This window comes from Gavia stellata, chromosome 17 (assembly GCF_030936135.1).
Source record: "Gavia stellata isolate bGavSte3 chromosome 17, bGavSte3.hap2, whole genome shotgun sequence".
Taxonomy (NCBI): domain Eukaryota; kingdom Metazoa; phylum Chordata; class Aves; order Gaviiformes; family Gaviidae; genus Gavia; species Gavia stellata.
In genome coordinates, this window is record NC_082610.1 from 14,479,938 (window position 1) to 14,503,216 (window position 23,279).

Sequence of the window (23,279 nt, forward strand, 5' to 3'; positions counted from 1 at the left end):
ACGTCAATCATATCTCACATTTCCATCTTCTGAGAGATAGTAAATGACTTTTTTTTTCTTTTAACTATATAAGACCAAAAAAAAACCATAGAAAAATTAATGCAAGTGTTTGTTCTGTAAAGCCTGGGGGGAAAAAAAAATAAATTGATGAATGGTTTTAACTTAATTTTTAAAAATGTTTGTGCTCAACCCAGGTCAATGATATCAACAGTCATGGTATAGAATGGAGCAATGAAAATGATCGCCTACTGGCCTGTCAAATATGCATCAAACTGGCAGATATTAATGGCCCAGCAAAGGTTAGAGAGCTGCATCTGAAATGGACAGAAGGCATTGTTAATGAGTTTTATGAACAGGTGGGTATGGAAAGTGTAATTTACTTTTTTTTAATGACAGGCAGATGATCAATTCTTTGCGTTACTAAATGTATAACAAAATTAAACATTATTCCTTGTGTTAAATCTTCAGGTAAGGTATTTCCATCTTCTCTCTCTCTGAATACTAAAAATTTATTTTTATAGGTAGCATACTAACATAATCTTCTACTTCCTATCAATTGTGTTAGAAGCTTAAAAACAATCTCCCTGCCAATGTTCACCTTTTTTCAGATATTAGTTTATTTTCTTTTGGTTTTGGTTTGGTTTGGTTTTTTTTTTAGGATGATGCTCATAAACCAAAATAACTTCTTCCATTTTGAGGAGTTAAGTTCACTGGTATGTTTCCAGATCAAAGAATATGTATAGAATCCACAAGACTGGAAATGTATGTTCAGCTAACTCTTAGTGCAAGGACAGAAGATACTTCAAAACTTTCAAAATTAAATATTAAAAATACACATTAGTACCTAACAGTATTAAAATGTAAATAAGATTTTTACAGCAGAACTTTGATAAATAATCCAATCAAGATTAACTGGAAAAAAGTCTGCAAATTTGTTGCCTATTTTTACATTTACAACTTCTGTAAGGCCCCCAAAATGTATTCTACATTTCTACTCTGTTGTTTTTCTGTCGTCAACTTTCTGAGGAGTTAACTATTTACGAGACAACAACCAAGAATTGAAAAATATTTTTTCAAACTAGGAAGGTAAAAGTAAACAACAAAATCACTTGGGAGATTTAAGCAATAGCAATAATAATCTGAAGTGCTTACACATACTGTAAGACCTTAGTATTCTAAGTTGCTCCTTTAGGAAGAACTTTTTCGTAAAACTATCAAGTCCACAGAAATGCTGAGATAAGTGATTAAAACTCAGAATTGTGTATGAGCAACTGTTGAATTTTTTCTTCTCCAATTTATAAAATGGGGAAAAATCCCCAAACGAAACCACTTTATTCTGGATGTTGTACTTCATTTCATTCTTCTATGACTTTTGAGGGAAGCCATTTAGTCTAGCTGATTAGTTTCCCATTTTCTCTGTTCATCAGCTCAGCAATTGAAGTCAAATCTCTGCTTACCCTGAAGCTATCCCTTAAAGGCAGAGGAATAGCAGTTCCAGCAGAAGTCTCCATCTATGCCTAAGGGTATCTCACAGCAAAACTGAATGGAGGATTATGGGCTATGCAAGTCTGAGCCATAATGTGTCTTTATTTTAAATTGGCCTAATTACATTTTCATTCACTTAGTCTATACTATTATTGCCTCTAGTAAAAAGATAAAATCCATGTGATGTTTACTTGGTTCCTTAAAAGTAATCTTTAAAATAAAAAAAGTCAGTTTTGTGAGAAGTTCTGCTAATTTATTTTTTTTCATTTCTTTTTCAGGGTGATGAAGAAGCAAGTCTTGGATTACCTATAAGCCCCTTCATGGATCGTACTTCTCCACAGCTTGCAAAACTGCAAGAATCTTTCATCACTCACATAGTTGGCCCTCTTTGTAATTCCTATAATGCAGCTGGGTTGCTTCCAGGGCAATGGGTTGATGAAGAGGAGGAGGATGCAGAAAGTACTGATGATGATGATGGAGCACAGTTAGAGAGTGATGATGAAGAAATGGAAGATGATCTTATTTTAAGTAAGTTTCTGTATTTAAGTTGGTGCATATGATTGTTATTTAATAGATTCAGATGTAGCAATGATGGTTGAAATTGTATTGTACAAATATTGTAGATTTTGTGATTATGCTGCTTCATAAATTTTACTCTTCTAATAAAATTTTTGTTAATACCAGGAGACTTGCAATTTGAAACAGAAACTCATTGTTATTCTTTGCCATGTCACTATTTAAATATTCTGAATAAGCATCTATGTTTTTTGCTCAAATTTACATCTCTCTTATAACGTGCCATTGGTTTTGTATGTATAAAATACAATTACTTTGAATCTCAAACAATCAAATATGCTTATAATTTTACAGAAGCTCAAAGAAAAAAAGGTAGACGAATATTTTGCCAGCTAATACACCATCTCAGTGAAAATCACAAAATATGGAAGAAAGTGATTGAAGAGGAAGAAAAAAATAAAGCTGAAGGAGCTAAACTGCTGACTGAGATCTCATCTTTACCTCAAGCAGATGAAATTCAGGTTATTGAGGAAGCTGATGAAGAAGATGAGCGACAACTAGGAGAAGACCAGACAGGCTAAGAAAACTTGAGTGGTGTCCAGTATGATGATAGCCTATTTTTTTTTCCCACTGTGCTGACTTTAGCCTGACACAGTTCACATAAAATTGAAAGGCCTTAATACTGTGAGAGGATTCTTTCTACTCTAGTGGAATCCCACTCCTATGCACTTTCGCCACACGGAATATGAAACTTTTTTCAAAGGTTGAGTATTGTATACCCTGATGCAAAGTTCTTTATGCCTTAGTTGGTATAAAATATCCTGATATAATGCTGCCTTGCTGAATATGGAACTCTTATTTTCTTTGAGGTACCTGCCATTTTTAAAAACATTCAGTGACTTCAATTACCAAAGTGTCAAGAACTTTTTGCTAACCAGGAAATGTGGGATGGATCCTAATATTGTCTTGAGTTGTTTATTTCATGTTGTTTTTGAACATGAATAAGAAAAAGTCTGTGCCTATATGAAAACTATGTTACTGTTGCAGTGCAAGCCTGTTGTGGGGTGTCTACTTAGTGCAGTAGTGTGCTTAATGTAGTCATCTCAGAGCAACTGTTCAAGGACTGTGACATAAATGCTGAATTCTGATGTTTCTGGTTTAAAAAAGAAAAAAATCCAGGTGCATCTATTTCTGATGCTTTTTATTATTGTGCATAATCTGATGTTTTATTTTTGCAGAAAATATTTAGGTTTGCAGTGGGTGTTCATGACAATTCATTGAATACAAGGCCATTATCATCTGTTGCCTTGCTGTTTTGTGGTAGAACATTAAAAACCTGTTCAGCTACTTCAATTATTAAGGAATTTTATTCTTTTAGTCATAATGCTATATTTCCTGCCCTTACTCAGGTTCCTGTTTAAAAACAAGTCAACCACATCATAGATTTTTATCTTGCACCGATTTCTGGTATTAAATTTTAAGGAAATAAGATCTTACTTCATTTATTCTTTGTATGTAAAACTTTAGGAAAATTAAAGACCTTTTTTTTTTTTTTTTCACAAAAACCCAAAACAAAAACATAAACTACTGTTTCAAAATGGCTAGTGTATTTTAATGTGCCCCACATCTTTTCTCCCATCACAGACTAGCTTATATTGCCTTCAAGTTTGATGTTCATCCTGAACTATACATATGGAAAGCAGAACTTGAAAACTTCATGTAACGCCTAATAGTAAGATAAACATCACTGTACTATATTACATTTTAGATTGTTGAGTTTTTAAATAAGAAACTTAGACATTCCACACAGATGTATTTTTAGGAACACTACCATTTTAGGTCTAATTTAAAAAACAAAAAAAAAAAGCATAAATTAGGCTACAAGTATGTATGCAAGCCACAAATAAAGCTAGTTTTAAAAGTGCACCTTTTAGTACTAAACATTTATATGCTGTGCAGTTGAATTGAATAAAAACAAATGCACACGTGTGCAAGTTACTAAATATATCTTAGCATATTCGTGTTTACATTTACATCAGTTGACTTGAAAAAAGGTAACATTCTTAAGATAACCTTGTGTAAATTGTATTGCACTATTTTACACAAACAAATTTTTATTCTGCTCTTTGATCGGCCAGTTTAAATAACTGAAAGGAATTCCTCTTTTATTTTCCACTAATAAGCTTTTTGTTGATCCATTTAGAAGACCACTGAGACGTGCTTTTGCTATTTTATATATTCAGTGCCAAATCCCCCTTGCTGCCATTATTACTATCACTGCATTTTTTTGTAACATGAGCAGTGTTAAAAACAGATATTTCTGTCATTAATAAAATGATGCACTATTGAAGCTGGCACTTACTGATCATTCACTTGTATTTCACATTTGTTGTTCATATATTTTCTTAACAGATAATTTGAAGACTACAGAAATTATGCTTGTTTCAGTATGCTGTATTCTCAGCATTTTGTGTTTAGCCTATGTGTTTGTATGTTAAAAAAAATCACGTTAATACTGTTTAGTTTCATTTTGCTTCGACTGAAAAAAGATGCAAATGAGCTTGTCCAAAGTTACTGTTATATTATTTTACATTACAGTTTTCCATTTAGTTTCCTTTAAAAAAATTATATTAAAAACTAATGAAAGAATAAGAAGGTAAAAATAACATTTTATCTTTTACTAAAGCATTGGCAGCATTTATATATGATGACAACTTTGCCCGCAACTTTCTTATCTCAGGTTTCCCTTAAACTCTTTCGAAATACTGACACAATTTTTAAATTCAGAAACAAGTAGCAAACCTCAGTGTTTATAATGCTAATATTTATTTCCAATTAGGTATTTTCAAGTTAACAATAGCTTGCTTCAAAGATATGTTTAATTATGAACGTGTTCAAAATCCACCTAAAATGTCTGTTATTTATGAATATATAATATGTGACTAATTGTTACTCTGAGAGCAACGGGAAAAGAATGTACAAATGTCATCAAAGGTCAGTTCAGGGCATGTTTGCAGAAGTGGATGGAGCTGTAACTGAAGGTGTCTTCATCTTTCAAAAATGGTAATGGAGGGTCATTTGAATGTTGATTGAGCTGTTGTCAACAATAATATATCTCCATATAAGGCATATCACTCTTACTCTGGTAACAACCCACTGAGAAATTACAACCAATTTAAATCTGTGATCAGGCTTCAATTCAAAGCTACCAAGGGATGCTAAGGAACACAGAAAAGCACACAAAAGAACACACTTAAAATACTTCCAAAAGCAACACTCACCACTTCTTTTTTGTCAAGAAGTAGGCCAAATTAGCCTACACTGAAGTTTTTGCTGCTACTAGTAGATATACCTTTTATGGATAATATTCTCAGGTTTAAGTAAAATCTTCAGCCCCATTCTTATCAAGAGTCTCCCATCTCCTCACTGCTTTCTTTTACAATGTATGTTGGATCACTTGTTCCTGTGTAGTCTACTTCTGTATGTACCGTATGCCAAGTTTTCTGTAAGGACCCAATTCCCTCCATGCCTCTGGAGACCTCTGGATGTTATGGTGGTGCTAAACTAGCCAAAATTAACTACTTGGATCCTCCTCCCGTGAGTTCTTCCTCCGTGACAAAGTTAGATGGTGAGCCTAAGAGTCAAAATGAAAGGACTGGTGTAACATTACTTAAGGTAAGTCCAAATTAACAAAGTTCGTGCAAGACCTGATTTGCTCTGTGCATAGAACCGTTTCTTCTCTGTACTACTTGCGTTCAATTAACCACAACCAGTGGCAGGTGAATCAGCAAAAGGAGTTAGCAGAATTCAAGAGCTCGCTTTTAGCTTTGGTGCTTCCTCCTGGGCAGGCATAGTTGAGGCTGGGCTTCTGGTTCCTCTAAAAGTATACACAGAATTTGAGGTAATCCAGTGTGTAGCACTAACATTCACAGGACAGTTCTTTCCCTTTTGTCCAAAAAACATTCAAGAAGGTGTGAGAGGTGCAGAATTGGAAGTGTCTCATAGGCTGGTGAGTGCGAGATCAGGAATCCCAGTCTGAGAGACATGTTTTGGAGTAAAAGGACGGAATTAGCTTAGGTGATGAGAATTAGAAAGGAGGCATAAGGATGGCATACACACACACACAAAAGATACATTCTTATTCAGAAGAGAGACACTGTTTATTGTTTCAAGCCAGTTCATTGTCTTCAGAAGAATACAGAAACAGGATATCTTTGGTAAGTCAGAATGTTTGGATTGTTAGAAATGGAATGAAAATAGAAATGAAAATTAAATTGTACTACTAATAATGGTACAATTATAATAACTTAAGTTGTGATGCAAGTTTAAGAAAATTAATTTTTCTGTGGCCAATAAAGATTAGATGAGAAAAAAAAATATATGAAGTTGATTAAATGAGGTACAAAAAGTATGATCAAGGCAGTGTTTTATTTTGCTTTTTTTCCTCCAGCTTTCTTCAGAATTGTGTTTCTGGACAACATACTTCTTCATGTTTGTGTTAAGGCAAATGAGGTAATGAATTGCTTTCATTTTTGTAATGAAGAATTTTCGATATCTTCTGAAGTAAGCCTTTAACTTTCTGTAAGAATCATACTGCAGATTCTCAGTGATGAAACTGGCAAAAGAATACAACTGTTAACTGGTCCCTATCTGATCTTAATTTAATAGGGCCATAAGCAATTAGTATTTTGTCCTCTGCTAAATAAGAAAGAATAACATGTATTTCAGAGAAAAAAGGAAAGAAAGCTTATCAACTAAGCAGCTATAGGATAAACATTCCAGTGCACTTTGAGTTTCTAGTTGGCAGTGACCCTCCTGGCATAGTGTATATCCCCCACGTCCTTACGGATCCAGCTAATAGATACATAACTCCTAACTGAGCAATCTGTCTCGATGGTTTTGTTGTCCATTTGTTACTCTCTCTAACACATTTCTAGCTTAGACTTGAAATAATACTGCTGGTTAGTCTCATTTCTGTAATTTGCAATACTGTAAAAAAAAAAAAAGAAGTAGAGTAACTAGCAATTGCTTGTTTTGTTAATAATAGTATTAAGCTATAGAAAGTGGTTCCAGTAAAGAAGAAACTGTTTTCCGTTGGTACTGAGATTGAAACATCTGTCCAGAAATTGGCTGACTTTAAATGCTATTGTTGTGATACAGTCAGGATACTGAATAATGGATGCTTAATGTGATTGACACTTATTTGGTCTTATGTGACACTACAGACACCCTTTAAAAAGGGCACAACACAATCAGAAATATTTGACCAGAAGGTTTCTTTTGGAATCTGTACACCGTGAGTCTTCTTTTGGTTTCTGTACTTCGAGATCACAGGTGATAGCAACTGGTGTCTATGATAGGTTCTACTGCGCAGGCTGTATTACCCGGCAGAATGTTACCATCTGTGAAATCTAAGTGAAGAGAGTAAAAATCGTATACAGAGGAGAAACCTTCTGCCTTCTGATTTATCTATGAGGTTTCAGAAAAATAGAAATGTGTAACATTAAACCAATAAAGCCTTTAAATAATGGTGAGAGAGCATAGTGTTTCAAATGATTCCTACCATTCACCTTGTGATTTGTCCATGTTCTAAATATCTTGCCAAAAAACAGGTGATGAGTCACTTCTGACTCATCTCTCCAGATCAGCAGAACCCTTTGCACCTTGAATGAGATCAAAGTCTTTTTTTTTTAATATGCAAGTAAAATGAAAAATACTAATGCTTAGCTTAAAATATAAGTATTATACCAAAAATCCAAAGGGTAAACTTGACATTACTTATTGCACGTGGGGAGCAGACTGCAGGCTTTGTCACCTTTGTCAGTTAGATGTGAAAACTTGCTCCTATATGTGGTCATTCAAATGGACTTAGTATGCCTCTCTTTCTTTTATCATGATGTTCATCCATTTATTAATCTCTGTGGTATTGCCAATTTATCTGAGTCTTATATTAACTAAGCTTTCCCTCAGTCAAAGAAGTGAATGAAGAAGCCCTCCTATTTATCTTTGAGAATGGGTTTGTAATCATTTTGCTCTATTCATCATAAATAAGGCATTACCAAAATACTGTTTCTAATTCCAGATGTCACATCCCAGGAAAAATATCTGTCCATTAGACAGATTGCAGAATTGCAGTACAGACCAGTAAGTCTGACAGACATATGGAAGATGTGGCCTAAAGAGGAGAAAGATAAAATGAATTCAAGAGATTTTTCTGAGTCTAGAGAAAATGAGACTTAAGTATGGTATTCTAAGGTTTTAAATAATAAGGCTGCTTCAAAGAGCAAAGTCATCAGAATAATGCTTTCACTGTTCATAGTGTTTAGGACAAGAAGTAACAGCTTTAGATTCCAAGAAGGAAGATTCAGGCTCAACATGGCTAATTGTATAAGAATTGAGAGAGCTGTGACTCACTGAAATAGATTGCCCTAGAGTATTAAGGAAGTCTTTGAAAAAAAAAAAAAAGTTGGAAAAACAGCTTTCAGAAAAATGTATTACTGGGTCAGATGAGTGAACTGCATAACTTACTGAGATCCTTTGTGGACCTATTTTTTTAAATACTAGGACCAGAGATGAGATCTGATATGGATCACTTTAATTGCCAATAAGTAAATGCGCACAATGATAGAAAATAGTCATATAATAACACTCAAGCAACAGGAATTGGGTGTATCAACCGAATCTCTATTTCAATGAATAGTAAATGCTTTTCATTTACTGAGTATTTAACTGGTAATGCATCTCCCACCAGAAACAGTCTTTTTACTTGTTGAGAGAGAAAGCTAGAATTCTTCTGAAAAAACAGACAAAATTTGAAGCTCAGCCAGAGTTCAGATTCTGTCTAGTTGTCAGCTTATGAATAAATGGAAATGCAGGAGCCAAAATGTTTAAAAAAATTACTGCCTAAAGTTATTTTGCTAAAGCTTATTATATTTTAGATATTTGTCAAGCTATATGGTCCTCTCTAGACCTTAAGAAAGTGCATACTTAAGACATTGGGAGGTGTTAGATGCTTTTGAAGATGATGTAATTAATATACTTACAAAGAGGATTAGTTTAAGCAAGTAGGGATTTTCAGATAAATTTTAGCTCTTAGCACCGATTTTCATCAAGAATGAATTATTCTTACAGTCTCTTCAAATATATAATCATGACACTCATTATGACATGAAGAACTTGAATATTCTATAGACTCTATGTACAATTTGTAATGAAGTAAATGCAATATTAAGGTATGTTGCATTTCCCTCTATACTGTGACAGTTTAGACTGTATATTCTTTGACAGAGAAACAGTATGTCTTTATACAACATAAAGTACAATGGAACAAGATGTGAAGATGCTTTGAAGGGGCTTTAAAAAGCAACTTTTATGCTTCCAGAAAAGAGCAATTAAATTAACTTCCTAACCTATATAGGCACAAGAAGGGTCATAAGCACCTATGTTTTTCCTGGAAAAATTAGGTTTATAAAATTCTGCTGTGGTGCATGTTCACCAGCATTATTATTTTAAGGGAGCTTATTGTGCAAGTTGAAGAGAACCAAAAGGGCATTTGGACTCTTGAAACAAGGATGCGTGTGGAGAAAGGAAACTTAATTACCTGAGAATAACTGGAATTAAGATGTGTTATCCATAGTGATTCTATTACCTAACTTTCATTAGCCAAGGACCTGAACAACAATTGAGCCATCCTTTATTCCCTCATTTTAGTGAGTGTATAAGAGTGTCCATGGAGCGTACAGCGTGGACCCTGTTGTCTAGATGCTAATGGTGGGACTAATGTGGGTAAGCATCCTAACAAATTAACTGTAACATAAAAAGCTCATATTTTTTTATATGTAATATTTTTTCATGCTTCTGATAAGTCATAGTTTATACAAATTAAAACTATTTCTTTTAAGATTTCTAGTATTAGCGTAGAAAAGGAAGTCAGCACTTGAAACCAGCAAGGGAATAAATAGAAAGTATATTGTTTTCTGGTATCTTACTATAGGCTGGTATATATCACATGTAAAATTTTAGGCAAGCAGCCATCTGCTGCGGTAATAGTAAACTATTGGATTAGATTGCACATTCCTGATATGCTCCATTATTTTAATGGATTTAATCTATTTGGAATATTACTTATTCAGAAGAATGTAACAAACGTAATGTCTCCTGAAGTCTGGCACTCTTCCTAAGAAATGACCACTCTGAGTATGGGTTCTGCCCAATTCTAATCACATTGACATCTAGATAGTTGACAGCCTTCAAAAATATCTAAAGGGATAATCTAGAAATGGAAGAATCTGCTGATCCTCAAATTGTATTGTATGAAAGGACAGAATACGGCATAATATTTCCAGAACTGAAGTTTAATTTGATCTTGATTAGAAAAAGGGTTTGAATTATGAGGCCCAATGCCAAAAAACCACCTCAGACATCTAGCCGCTATGAAAAAGCATGTCTGTACCTTCACAGACCAATTTATACTGAGACTTTACCTTTCAAACTGTTACTGAATAGTCCACTGTACTTGGCTGTGTTATCTTGTGTTTTCATCATTCCACCTATCTCACCCAAAGATAAATTCTGACCTGGCATCTTCACACTTATGATTTTTTTCCCCCCTGTTTATCCTTAATCCTTATATTTTCCTATTCAATGCATTGTTGCAAAGTTTACATAATCTTATTTTCACACCTTTTTCAAAGTGATTTGATTATCTTTTATGGTGTTTTCTCAGAACTTGTTACTTTTCAGCTGAATATGCTATCTTAACAACATAATCTGCCTCATCTACTTGCTAGCGCTCATACAAACCACTAGGCTCAATTCAGGCTAAAAAAATGCAGATTAATAGTTTATTTTCACTATTGAGACAGCCTGAATCAGAATTAGATTCAGAATCTAATGGTGTAGCAGAACAACATACTAAATCAAGAAAAGAGCTGCTTGCTATGTGAGCTGAGGCTGCTTTAACACTTGAACAGCTAGCAGAGGTTTGGAGTTCAGAGAGAATAGTAAATTTTGTAAGCTGATGATTGAGACAGGAGGGACTACTGTAAACTCGTGTAGTTTACATCTTATGCTGAAGACAGTGCAAATTAGAACCAGAGCACAGAAGAAAGGTCTGGTAACTGATTTTAAAATTTCTGTAACAATCCAGAAATAACTATTCTCGCTGCTAGTTATATACCTGATTCTTCATCTAAAGCTGGTCAAAGTATTCACCTTGTTCCTAGTTTAAAGATACTTCACCTTGACTTCTATTTATATTCTTGTCTACTTACTGAAAAGATCTTTTATCAACCTGTTGTTCTCTGTTTAGATAGCTGTAGACTGTAATGAAGTCACTTAATCATGTGTTTGGCAAACCAAGCAAATGAATTGTCTTGACTGTGTCACTAGCCAGTGTGTTCTACAGTACATTTCTGTGGTGTAAATTCTGGAGACATGCTTGAGCCTCCAACTGATCCAAAAACTTTCTAACAGTGCCAGTGTGTCACCAAGTCTGAAATAATAAATCGTTCTGAAATGGAAGCATATTAGCTTGGACATGGTGCTGCCCTTATATGATCACATACTATTTGGTCAGCTCATAAATCAGTAGAAGTACCTTGCAACAATCCAGAATATATAGTATAAACATGTTCTTAGTCATTTTTACAGTTTTATAGGAACACTACCAGTATTTTTTAAATGCTCCTTCAGTTATAGACAACAGAACAGGACACAGTATTCAAGGAATGCTTGTGCCAGCACCAAATACATATATAGCTTCTGTATCTGTCAATGGTTGGACTCAATGACCTTAAAGGTCTTTTCCAACCTAAATGATTCTATAATTCTATGATTCTATCCTCACTCAATATTCTGTCAACACAAGTCAACACTATGAATCCCAATCTCTTTCAGAATTACAGCTTTTCAATATAGATTTCCCTCATCCTATGCCTGTTTTCTGTGTCATTGGCTCATAGACATGACTTTATATTTGGACGCGTCCAAAAAGGCCAGAGTCCAGAAGGAAAGACCTTCCTTCTATTGACATTGGATCTGGCCCACAGGAGGTCAAAAACATATTTTGTGAAATTAATAGATTGTAGTGTGAGTGTATGAAATAAATGTAAATCAACTGAATTCTTTTCAGAATTACAATTTTATAACTTCTGCAACATTGCTAGAAAATAGAGTGATCTTGTATTGGAAACTTAGCTGCACAATGATGATGCTTAAGAAGAGATCACCAGAACAAATGCAGAAAGATCCATGGCTTCACCTCAAGCTCTGTTTGAGTCTAGTTATGGGCAAGGAACATTGGAGAGAGATGCTGAATACCACTGAACAGGGACTATTTTAAATTCCTGCAGCATAAAGTCAGGGCACAACAAATCATCCTGTGCAGTCCCTGTGGTGACAGCTATCCTCAACAAAATACCTGAAAATTTACCAGCTGTTGTCCAGCCACCTGCAGGCTAAAGGTGGCATTGCCATGGATCTGCAGGGCTGTTTAAGCAAGGTCCCTCAGCTAATGCCAGATCCTGGTCCCACATAACCTAAATTATTCTGCGTCTACAGAGAGCATATTCACTTTGCTCTCTTTAAAGATTTCTAGGGCTCCTGGGCACCGCATTTCCCTTTACTCATAATACAATGGCATATCCTCGTAGTAGAAGGAACTACTGGTTTTGCACAATGAAAAGCCAATTTTCCTTGCAGGTTCAGTTCACGTTTCCTGCAGTGATACTCAAACCGTGGACAAGGGACATCATGTCTTCCAGGCATATTTTAGCTCTTAAGTCACTACAGATCTTGAACATGAGTGAGTTTTGCTCCATTCCAACCCTGATTCTGTACGGAATTAAAAATGACCACGGTTCTATGATACACTTAGTTTAAGGATGAAAGAAGCAGGCTCTTTGCAAATTCCACTCTGAAACAGCACTTTGGCTGCTACAGATACAGTGATTTCTGGTACTTAGAAAAATCCTGCCAATTCAATCCAGAAATGCCATCAAAAGAACTGTAATTATTTTTCCAGATAAACCACTCATGCTTCATAATGATTTGTAAATAATCGCAAAAATTAGAACACATCGTCTTTTTACTTTCAATCTACTCTTTTCTTCCCTATTTGTAATTTTTCTCTTTATTTAACTTTCTCTCATTTTCCAGATGATATGACCAATTCTCTGGACAGCTATTAGTTCCCAGTTAAAACATTACACAATTGACAGTGTGTACATAACATTAAAATACATGCTATATCATAAACACCAGGTATAATCGTCTCCTTTTTCCCTGTTTCTATTTTATCATTCCCTTATTAAGAGAAGTTGAGATCTAAGACATGAGAGATTGTTCATTGAAAAAATACGTAGCTACATCCTGGCATATAGTCCAAGTTAGCTGAACTATTTCTAGTATGTACTGGCAAACAAAAAAGAATTAATTATTATGATTCTCTAGGTCTTTCTCTCACAACATATTCTGGATACATATAAAGAATATATCACAGTAAATTCAAACTATTTACTTTCAGAGAAGCAGTAACATTTCTTGAACTTTTATGAAATCTCACTTTGTATAGTTTATTTCTGAAGGCATAAATTAATGAAACTTCCTGCATTTACTAGGTTCACGCTAAGCGTATGCCCACCAGTATCACAGAAACCGGTGGAAGTTCAGGAAATTAAGTGCTAAAGAGTAAGATTTTCTTCAGCATTCTTTCAGTGTCATATATGACATGCTTGTAGTGTTCCCTTTTTCAGTTTCTGGGGATGCTGGCATGGCCAAGGTTAACCTAAAAACTTAAGTTTAAGGATAGAGTTTTAGAAAGGAGGGTTTAAGATACTATGGTGGTACTGACTGCAGCTCTTGCAACAGTGTTAAGAAGGGAATCTCCTGCTGGATAGCAAGATGTGTTGCCCTGGGCCTGGACTTAAGGCTAGGAGTAGATACAGGAGTAGATTCTGTCTGAGAAATAGGGCAGAAAGCACTCATTCTCATGGTACAGAAATGGCACGACAGAGCAAAGGCACAGAACTACTTCTACAGTTTCTGATTTAAAGCAAGTATACAAAACCAGAGCCAAGATGGAGAAAATACATGTAGGAGAAACATGCAGCAGCTCATAACATTCCTACTAGTATTATACTGTAGTTGGCTGTGGAGACCTTTGAATGGGATATAGTAAACTAATACATTGGTGAGTTGACTATATTCTCCTCCAATTAGCAGAATTTCTGTGATTATACTCAGAAAAGATGACTAGTTATTGCTCAAGGAGAAATTAATTAAGTAAAGAATATAAAATCAAGTCTTAATCCTAAAATTCCTGTTTCTTAGGAAAGACTGCTGAATGTAGCCTGCATTTACAAATACTGAACAAGACCGAAAAATAGCATAAAGAACATTGCAATAATCTCACAGGAAAAGAAAAAAGCCAAAGTGGATTTTTCCTGGACAAACTAGAAAAAAAGAACGATTCAAAACTGTACATGGATTGAGAGCAGCAAAGGCAAGCCAAATATGCATTTTTAGCTATATTTACAGCAAAAAGTCCTTCACTGCTTTTAGGAACAGCAGTGGAGTTACAGAGAAGGTACATGGAAGTTTCTTCTTGTGATTGTGATACACCTGTATGTGGAAAAAGTGCTTCCAGTTCAAGCTATCATCGTGAATTCAAAGAGCTAACTCTGCAAAAGACAAAAATGAGAAAACTCTAAATACAGGAGGGAATAAAACTTGAGCGCAATAAATGGCGAAAACAAAAGCGCAATAAATGCCATTAGTATACAGAAACAGAGAGGTTACAACTTAAATTTCAAGAAATCTTTCCATCAGTTTCTGGACACATTGCTTTAATCCAAAACATTAGGACATTTAAAGCCAGATAGGAAAAACTTCTGCAAATGGGAACAATCTTACCTCAACACATTACTTAATGCCTTTTTTCATCCTTAAATTCTACAACCAGAAAAAAGATACACTAGTTAATATACTAACCTTTAATCCCAAACCAATGTTAAATAGCAGCCAGCTATGCCAGATATTTCAGCTGTAGAAAACTCTCACCAGGAAATTCTGAACATCTAGCTGGCTACTGATGTTCATTACTAATCAATCTTGATACCATAGAGAAATTCCGGAGGACTGGAAAAAACCTTTATGATGTCATTATTTCAAATTATTAAATTGGATCATTAGGATAATTCTAAGTCAGAGGGAAAATAATGAAAAAGTTGATGCAGAGTGAAACTTGTAAATATAACTAATATTGATATAGTTTTATAGAAAAGACAGTTTGTCAAATGTATTTGATTGCTAAAACGAGACCATAACTTGGCAGATATTGGTAAAAGTTTGGACTGATATTCTGAGGCTTTTTATAAGGCGTTTTGATTTAGAAACCAGAATGACATATAATCAATATGGTTCTCATTAAATGGATTAAAGACTAGCCAGGAATTAATCTCAAAATACCTCAGCAAAAGGGAATTATCACTGGCCAGCTGCATTTTGAGCGTAGCCCCTGCAAAGAACTGGTTCTTGATTATTTTTTTTTTTTAATCCTCCCCCCACTTCAGTTAGGATTATTTGAATCATGTTTTAACCGAAGGATGTCCTAGAGTTCTTGCAACCTAGAAAGCGAGCCTAGATACTAACAAAACTCTGTCTGTTTTACCTAAGAGCACAGGGAGGGATATAGGAAGAATTACCATGAGTCCAGAACTGTAGCACTGAACTTTTCTGTTTGGTACTGCTTCATACTGAAAGCACCTAAATTCGGTGGGTTCCACAATTTTTACTTAATCATTTCACAAGCACCCAACATCTACGTATGCAGGTATCCAGAAAAGCCTCAATTTTGACTCCTAAGCCCCACTGTTTGCCAGTATCTTAGGAGTGGTTTATTTTTAGCTTTCATGGTGTGCCCAATGCACAGCAGTCAGGCTTACCTCCTTCCTCTCCTTTTCGAATCTTAAAACTTCTCTACAGAAAGGCAGTTATTCAGCAAGAGGAACAGCCTGCCCACTCTCTTCAGTGCACCAGTAACATATGTTTGAGATGCTTTCTGTGGGATATGTAAGTAATTTAACCTGGACCTGCTGCATCTTAAGTCAATAGGCTATTACAGAAGTGGACTGGTATTAGCTCTGTCTGATCCTTCTCGTTTGCTATTTCAAAAGAAAGGAAGTATTTCTGCTTAGTATAAACTGGAAACATCAGGTCAGCAGAAAAACACCAATTCTGGCCTTTGAGCTTTCCTGCAGCTCCAAGTTGAAGCATAAGCTCTATAAAGAGCAAGGTCTAACATGCAGCCCTGTCCTTAAAAAGCCTCTTGCTCAGTGTGTGTTTTGTTCTGAACCCTATTCTGAGGCCCTACTTCTCCCCAGGTGGTGGGGACTGAACCTACCATATTTAAAGTATCAGGTTTTCCTGTAGAGCCTGCATGCATAAATCTTTATTTACCAATAACCATAAGCCAACAGCTGTCAAGAATAAAAAATGAAGCCAGCAGAAGTCAAGAGCAGCTGTTATGCCTAAAACTTGTGCTTAAAATCCATTGAAAATCTGTTTCTCCCCACCATTTTCCACTCCCCCTCCCAAAAAGGTCTCTTCTCTGGTCAGACTCATGAGTAGTTTATTTTCTTGACTCGTTGCATGTGACTCTGGTAACACAAACAGTGTTTTTTCCAGACTACTTAGGCAGAGATCAATTATTACATAATGCTTTGCGCTGGGAGGCAATGGCGGACTTGTGTCTGGAAATGCAATAAACCGGCAAAAAAGACTGCTGTAATTGTCAGGAGTATGGCAAAAATTGAACACTTCATATATGTTACTAAATAAGAAGCAAGATCTTAAAAGTGAATTCACACAGTTATCTGATTCACTAGAAAATTATGACCAACTGTGAAGATAGGGCGAGGAGAAAGAAGGATTAAAATGCTTTAATAGATAATTTATTTGTCAAGGCTGGAAAAGATAGTTTATTCTGAGTTACAGAAACTTAAATAGGTATCTTTTAAAACCTTTTTAGCTATGTAAATGTAATGGAGAATTATAAAGAACCGCTTAGCTGGAATAATGTAAATGAGATTTCCATGGATGAATCTGAGTATAAACATTTTTAGCCATATTCTCCATGCTTACAAAAATATCCTCTCAAAGTAAAATGGCTTGCTAAGTAATTAAATATTTAAAAGCTGAATCAGGAGTTAGTCAAAACAGACTTCTGGAGTGAAAACATCAACTTCAAACACAGGATGTGTTTCACATCCTGTGGGGTTTTTTTTGTGAAAACCAAGTTATTAACTTGTGCACAAATAGTCAGAATTTATCTGCACGTCTTTTAAATTTTTGTTCTTCTGACACATTTCTAAATGAACACATTTAGAAATAGAAGGCAAAGTGGATCCTCAGCTGCGCTTGGACCATTGTGCTCCCCCTGACAATCTAGGCCCTTCTCTTCACCGTCTTTCTGCACAGATGAGGTATGGCTGTGGTTGTAATGTCATGCCTAATCTTGGTTTGAGATCTGGAATCACGCCATGAGGAAAACACAGGTGAAATCGTTGTAGTAATGAAGTGAAAAACAAAAACATTTCCATTCGAGCTAGTTGTTCTCCAAGACAATGTCTTCTTCCTGGATTGAAAAGAAGGTTTTGAAAAGACTTCAAATGTGTTCAATTACATTTTCACTCTTATTATGAATAGGAATGGTCATTTCCGTGTTCTAAGAGGAGCTGTATGAGCTTGGTAGTATTCTGTAAGAGAGGACAGGTGATAATTTACAGCAAGAAACAGATTTTAGAGAATTTGTTCCTCTCACTAGACAAATGCCATTGTAACTAATTCTGTCAAATTTATTTAGATAAGCTATTAGCTACTTTATCTTGTCTTGAAATGCCAATCTAGACAGAAGATGTCTTAAAAAAATGATACTGTGAATTTCAGCTTTTGTCCCCTACTATCTTCTTAATTTCATCTACTGCCAGTCATTATTACCTGGAAATTATTATAACTCGGTAAGTAGAAAGACATGAAACAGGTTTGGATAATGCATTTAAATATTAGTTCCCATTCCGTGTATGACTAGTTACAGGGAGTAAATGCGGAAGACACAGATGAATGGATAACATCTGGAACTGGTAAGGTCAACCAGGCAAAGCGAAATGTAACAGAATACACAACAAGGGTGGACTTCATCAAATCTTAACTTTGGCCATTTAGATGTTGTGCATCTATTCCAAGGGAATTGTTTTGTCTCCTTGTATTTTTTGGAGAAAGAGTATCCCAGATAAGTAAACTAAGCCAGCCACTACACAAGGCTATGCCTTTCTGTGGGCTGCAGAGGTAGCTCTGGCAGTTAGCTTATACGGAACGTCAATTTTTTTATGTTGATAATCATATGTAAGGTTAACTATCCACTCTTACAGGCATCAAAAGACAAATCCATAATAATTTAGGACTGCCAGAATATTTCCTCAGGACAGAATGCAGTGCTATATGCTGACCCCCAAGCTACTTCTGAATAAAGTCTGCAGTTTCTGGTGCTGATCTAAGTGCTGAAATTTGAAAGCTGGTTGTATAAATCACCTGTATGTAATGACTTTAGCAGCAAATGACTGTGAATGGTGAAACGAGTAACACTTACGTACTGCAATGATATAAAATGTATAGGCTCCTCAGATAAGAAGATATCGTGCTGTCTTTTTTGTTAGTTCATATATAATAATGAGCTCATCTATATAGAAGAGATTATGCTAAAATGTGTTACGTCCAGAGTGCACCATATTGAATATCTTTAAAATAGCTGTTTCATCAGAACTGTGGATATTTTATATCATTCTGTCCATTGCTGATTTACTGCCATTACTTATATGTTATACATCTCTAGATTTATGAAAAGGAACAGTGGAAGGAATCACTCTTACCTAGTGAAAAAGGAATAAATGCATCTTTCTTGACAAACTGCCCGCTGCTGTCCAAAAATCTCTCGGGAAAAAACACTTCTGGATTGCTCCAGTATTTTTCATCAAAATGAACGGAGTAGAGGTTTGTAATGACCGTAGTGCCTTCAGGAATAGAGTAACCACGCACAACAGTATCTTTGGAAGTTGCGTGAAAAATACCTAGTGGAGCTATATTACAGAATCTTAGAACTTCATGTAGAACAGCCTCAGTGTATGGCATTTTGCATTTCTCTTCTAAGGCAGGCATTTTGTTTGGGCCAATGACTAAATCGATTTCTTTTTGAACTTGCCCTGTTAGGAACAGGAATAAAAGTTGATGTTTATTGTGCAATATCCTTTATTTTTTAATTTAAGCTACAAAATATATCGTTTTAAAAGGATACTGAAACATAAAATATCTTATATAAAATATAATAGCTTATAAGCTTTTAAATTTAGACTCTATATTCCTTATCCTGATAGTAGGAACCAGCGTATATACTAGTAATCTTCACTTCGAAAGCAATTATACTCAGTAAAATCATGTTTTAACATACTTTTCTTTGCTTGTATACATTTTTATTTTTGGAGCTCTTCAAAACTAAAGAAACAAGCAAAAGACTGCAAAGATAAAGTACATTAAATACTTGAGTGAACACAGATAACACTGAAATTAGCCACTTGAACTTTCCCTTGTCTAATTCTGCTATGATTCTTTAGAATTGTCACTGTGTAATATCATTCACTCTTAAACTGAAAATATCTGATACAAACCAGTGAGATTTCAGAGGGACAGGAGTCTGAATTTAACTGAAAAGGAACAAATTCAATCACTGGGGTTTTTAAGCTATTTTTAAAATTAAGCTCACAGGTTATTTAAATAATTTCAAAGGCATTCAAACTGCCTCTTCTTTTTTTTGATACACTTTGTTGAAACTGCCGAACAGCTCCTAACTAAAACAAAGTTGGACTTTCATTATTGGTTCCACGCGAATTATAAAAATCTGGGCAATGGCAGAAAATTTCCACCAGAATGACCAGGTTTTTCAACCTGAAATCACAACATTTCACATCAAAATAAAGAGGTGAAAAGCAGCTTAGTGAAAATACATTCTGTGATGTAGTGGTGCATCCATCTACGTTATAGCACTTTGACAGAGAAAGTCTAAACAAATGAAAGGTAACAGCGATTTTTATTTTTATCCAGATGAACTGATTTTGAAACCAAGTTCAGAAACTCATTATATCGTAAGATCTGAGATCAGAAGATTATTTTAGGTGAGTGGATCGCTACAAAACTGGCCAATGCATAGGAGACACAAAACTACAATGTTTTCTTGATCTTTATTGAAAAACAGTATTTTGGTCAGATCTTAATAGAGAAGGAATAAGACTGTTCTTGTTTTAAGATATGAATATTGTTTGTGAGCCAGGACAGACTGGTAAGAAACTTTGATTTAAGAGGACCATTTCTGCATTTGGGCTTTTTATAGAACGTAAAGCATAAATATATCCTATTGACTAATTATGGCACTTAATATATTTTTAACTAAAATATGGACAATGTATATATGCATACTAAAACTTAAGTACCTATAAAATCAGAGTCTATTTTTTTCATTTTATTAAATGTTTTTCTTTTTTGGTAGATTTTCTTATTATACTGTGTAAAGCATATAGATGAATCAGTGGAACTCAGAAACATAAAACCAGCATTTAATTTTTTTAAACCCATTTGTTTTAAATCGTCTGAAATGTGCTGACTGGTTAAAAATAACAATTGCAGTTTTAAGCTTCCACAAAAAAATTATTAGCTGTACTTAGTGAGCTGAAGCTACATATTTCTCTTAAGTATGTTCCTCAAAGTTTTTAAAATTAACAACTCAAATCCGGTTAGATCTTGCTTTTAATCCTAGGCTGGAAGAAATTTTTCCCATTTTTTAACTTTTAATGATTTTCCTCATGTTTAACTAATCAATCAACTAACTAAAACAGTTGAGTAAATGAAAATAAGAAAATATGTAAGAGGTTATGGGTCTCAGGAGGTATGTGAGCGAACTTTGATTCTACTTGCTCAGCCAGATATTTTAACCAGCTCAGTGAATATGGGACTTAAAATAATGATAACAGCAGCAACAAAAGAGCTTTGGCATCAACTTCTTTATTTAATCTGAGTGATTTTCACTGTTTATAGCATGTCAGGCCTTGACATGCATTATGATCACATTTTAATTTTCATTTTTTTCAAGTAAAGCTGTATTTACTTTAAATGTAAATATAAAATTTTATCTCTAATTTTAAAATAATAATTGCTTTTGTCCACCAATTTAAATTAAAAATTATTCTAGCTGAGAAAATCAGAAGGTATAGAGTCATGCACCTTCTACCATAAGAAGAAAATATATTCTTTCATACATAAAGGTATCTGGTTCCTATGCAGAACTTCAGATCTCAAGAGCCTTATAGCTACAGTTAGTGTTGTTATGCCCATTCTGAAATGATGATGATGGTGAAATTGATGTTAGAGCAATATTCTTTGGTCAAAGTATCAGTAGTAACTTTCTAAGTTATCTAGGCTGCTCTTTCTCCAAATACTGAAAGTCCCTAGTTGAACTAAATACTGCTAAGGTTTTGATAGGGCAATCAAAGTGGAGGCAGTGAAACAAGAACCGTGACTGTTCAATTCTAAAATCCAAACTTCTACACAAAACGTCTGTGCTGATGTTCCAACATCTACTGCTGTCTTCAGGATGACTGTAACACATATTTTTATTTTTAAATGCTACATTTGTTCTTTCAAAAGTATAAATATACATGTCTATAATACGTAAATCTATTGTGAATTGAGGCACTTAAAGGATTAAAAGAAATTGTACCTAAACTCTTAACCACAACCTAATTTACATTTTTGCTGATGTTTTAACATTTTAATTTAGTTTATTAATTTTGTATTTAACTGCATTTGCTTATTATTTATTAACTACATAGATTAGTACATCTGCCAACCAATATAATGCATCACAACACTAAACTTAGAGATACTTTATTAAAAATATTAAAGCTTCAGAAAAATCTATTCACAAAACAATATGCTAAAATTTTATCATCATACTTGACTTTTGATACCCTCTTCATCTGCATACAAAACAAGCTTTTCACATCCATCCATAGTATATTTGGTAAATGACACAATAGAATAATATATACAAACCTTCCTTTCTGGTTACGATTATGGATCACTGCACCACTTCGAAAAAGCATTTCAAATTTGCAATAGGAAAGTGTATCAGTTCCTCAAAATGTCAAAGTTCTTACCTTGAATGTTTGGATAAAGAGCCATAAATAACACTGCCCATCTTAAAACATTTGTTGTGGTTTCTGTCCCAGCTATGATGAGTTCTCCAACAGAGAAAATTAAGTTTTCTCTTGAATATGTAGATTCTGGATCATTTTCATGGCAATCCATCTCATCTAAATATGCATCTACAAAATGCCGAGGTGACTGGGGCTTCCTATTTTCAGAGACACGTTCAATAAGCTCATGAAGAAAGTCATAGACTTCAGCTGCATTTTTAAACAGCTGCTGGTGTTTCCCAAATGGCAAGATACCAATCCAAGGAAAAGCATTATATAAAAATACAGAAGCACTAGCAGCTAATTCAATATTTTCACTAAAAATCTCAATCATGTGCTGAAATTCAGTATCTTCGTATGTAAAACGTTCTCCAAAAATAATCAAATTAGTAATGTTTGAAACAGCATTTGTTATCAAGTGCTTAAGATCAAATGGTCTGCCTTTGTATGTATCAATGGCATCAAGAAAAAACATAGATTCTTCTGAAATTTTGTGTTCAAAGGACCTTTGACCATATCCAAAAATTCGAAAGGTATTTACAGCTAATTTGCGATGTTCTGTCCATCCTCTGCCATATTTACTGTTCAGTAAGCCTGAAAAAATATTTTGACACAGTATTTTATGCAACGCTTTATTTTTCCCCCATAAGATAATAAATTATTTAACAAGACAAAAAATGAGACAAAAAATTACACACATCTTGTCCAAGAGTGACAATCCTTTCCAAATAATAACTTTAAAGAAGCGTCAAGTATTTTATGATAGGAGATAAAGACGTAGAGAAAACAGCTAAAGCAAATGTTTCATGTGATCACAAACCCATGTATTGGACAAAAATTGGATTTTTATATAAAAGACATTAGCACTTACCTCCCATGTTTGTCAGCTTCTTAAACAAGGGAAGAGACGGTCTATCTGAAAAAATTTCGCTTTGATGAACAAGGCATTCTTTTACAGCATCATAGCCATTCAGTACAATA

The 23,279-nt window shown here is 34.5% G+C and overlaps 2 protein-coding genes across 2 annotated transcripts in view; one reads left to right on the forward strand and one right to left on the reverse strand.

Moving 5' to 3' along the window:
- The window catches only part of PDE3B (phosphodiesterase 3B), an 88,954-nt gene extending 85,418 nt beyond the window's left edge, over positions 1–3,536 (forward strand). The window contains exons 14-16 of the mRNA XM_059825793.1: positions 195–356; positions 1,764–2,013; positions 2,356–3,536. Coding sequence (XP_059681776.1) covers positions 195–356; positions 1,764–2,013; positions 2,356–2,582 — 639 coding nt within the window. The 3' untranslated portion in view covers positions 2,583–3,536. The remainder of the gene's footprint in view (positions 1–194; positions 357–1,763; positions 2,014–2,355) is intronic.
- Positions 3,537–16,884: 13,348 nt separating this feature from the next.
- On the reverse strand, positions 16,885–22,941 carry LOC104257651 (vitamin D 25-hydroxylase; the record flags this gene model as incomplete). The annotated part of the gene is made up of 3 exons (XM_009812499.2): positions 16,885–17,635; positions 18,927–19,256; positions 22,260–22,941. Coding segments are annotated over 3 exons (1,188 nt in total), but the record flags the coding sequence as incomplete, so codon positions are not given.
- Positions 22,942–23,279: the final 338 nt, after the last annotated feature.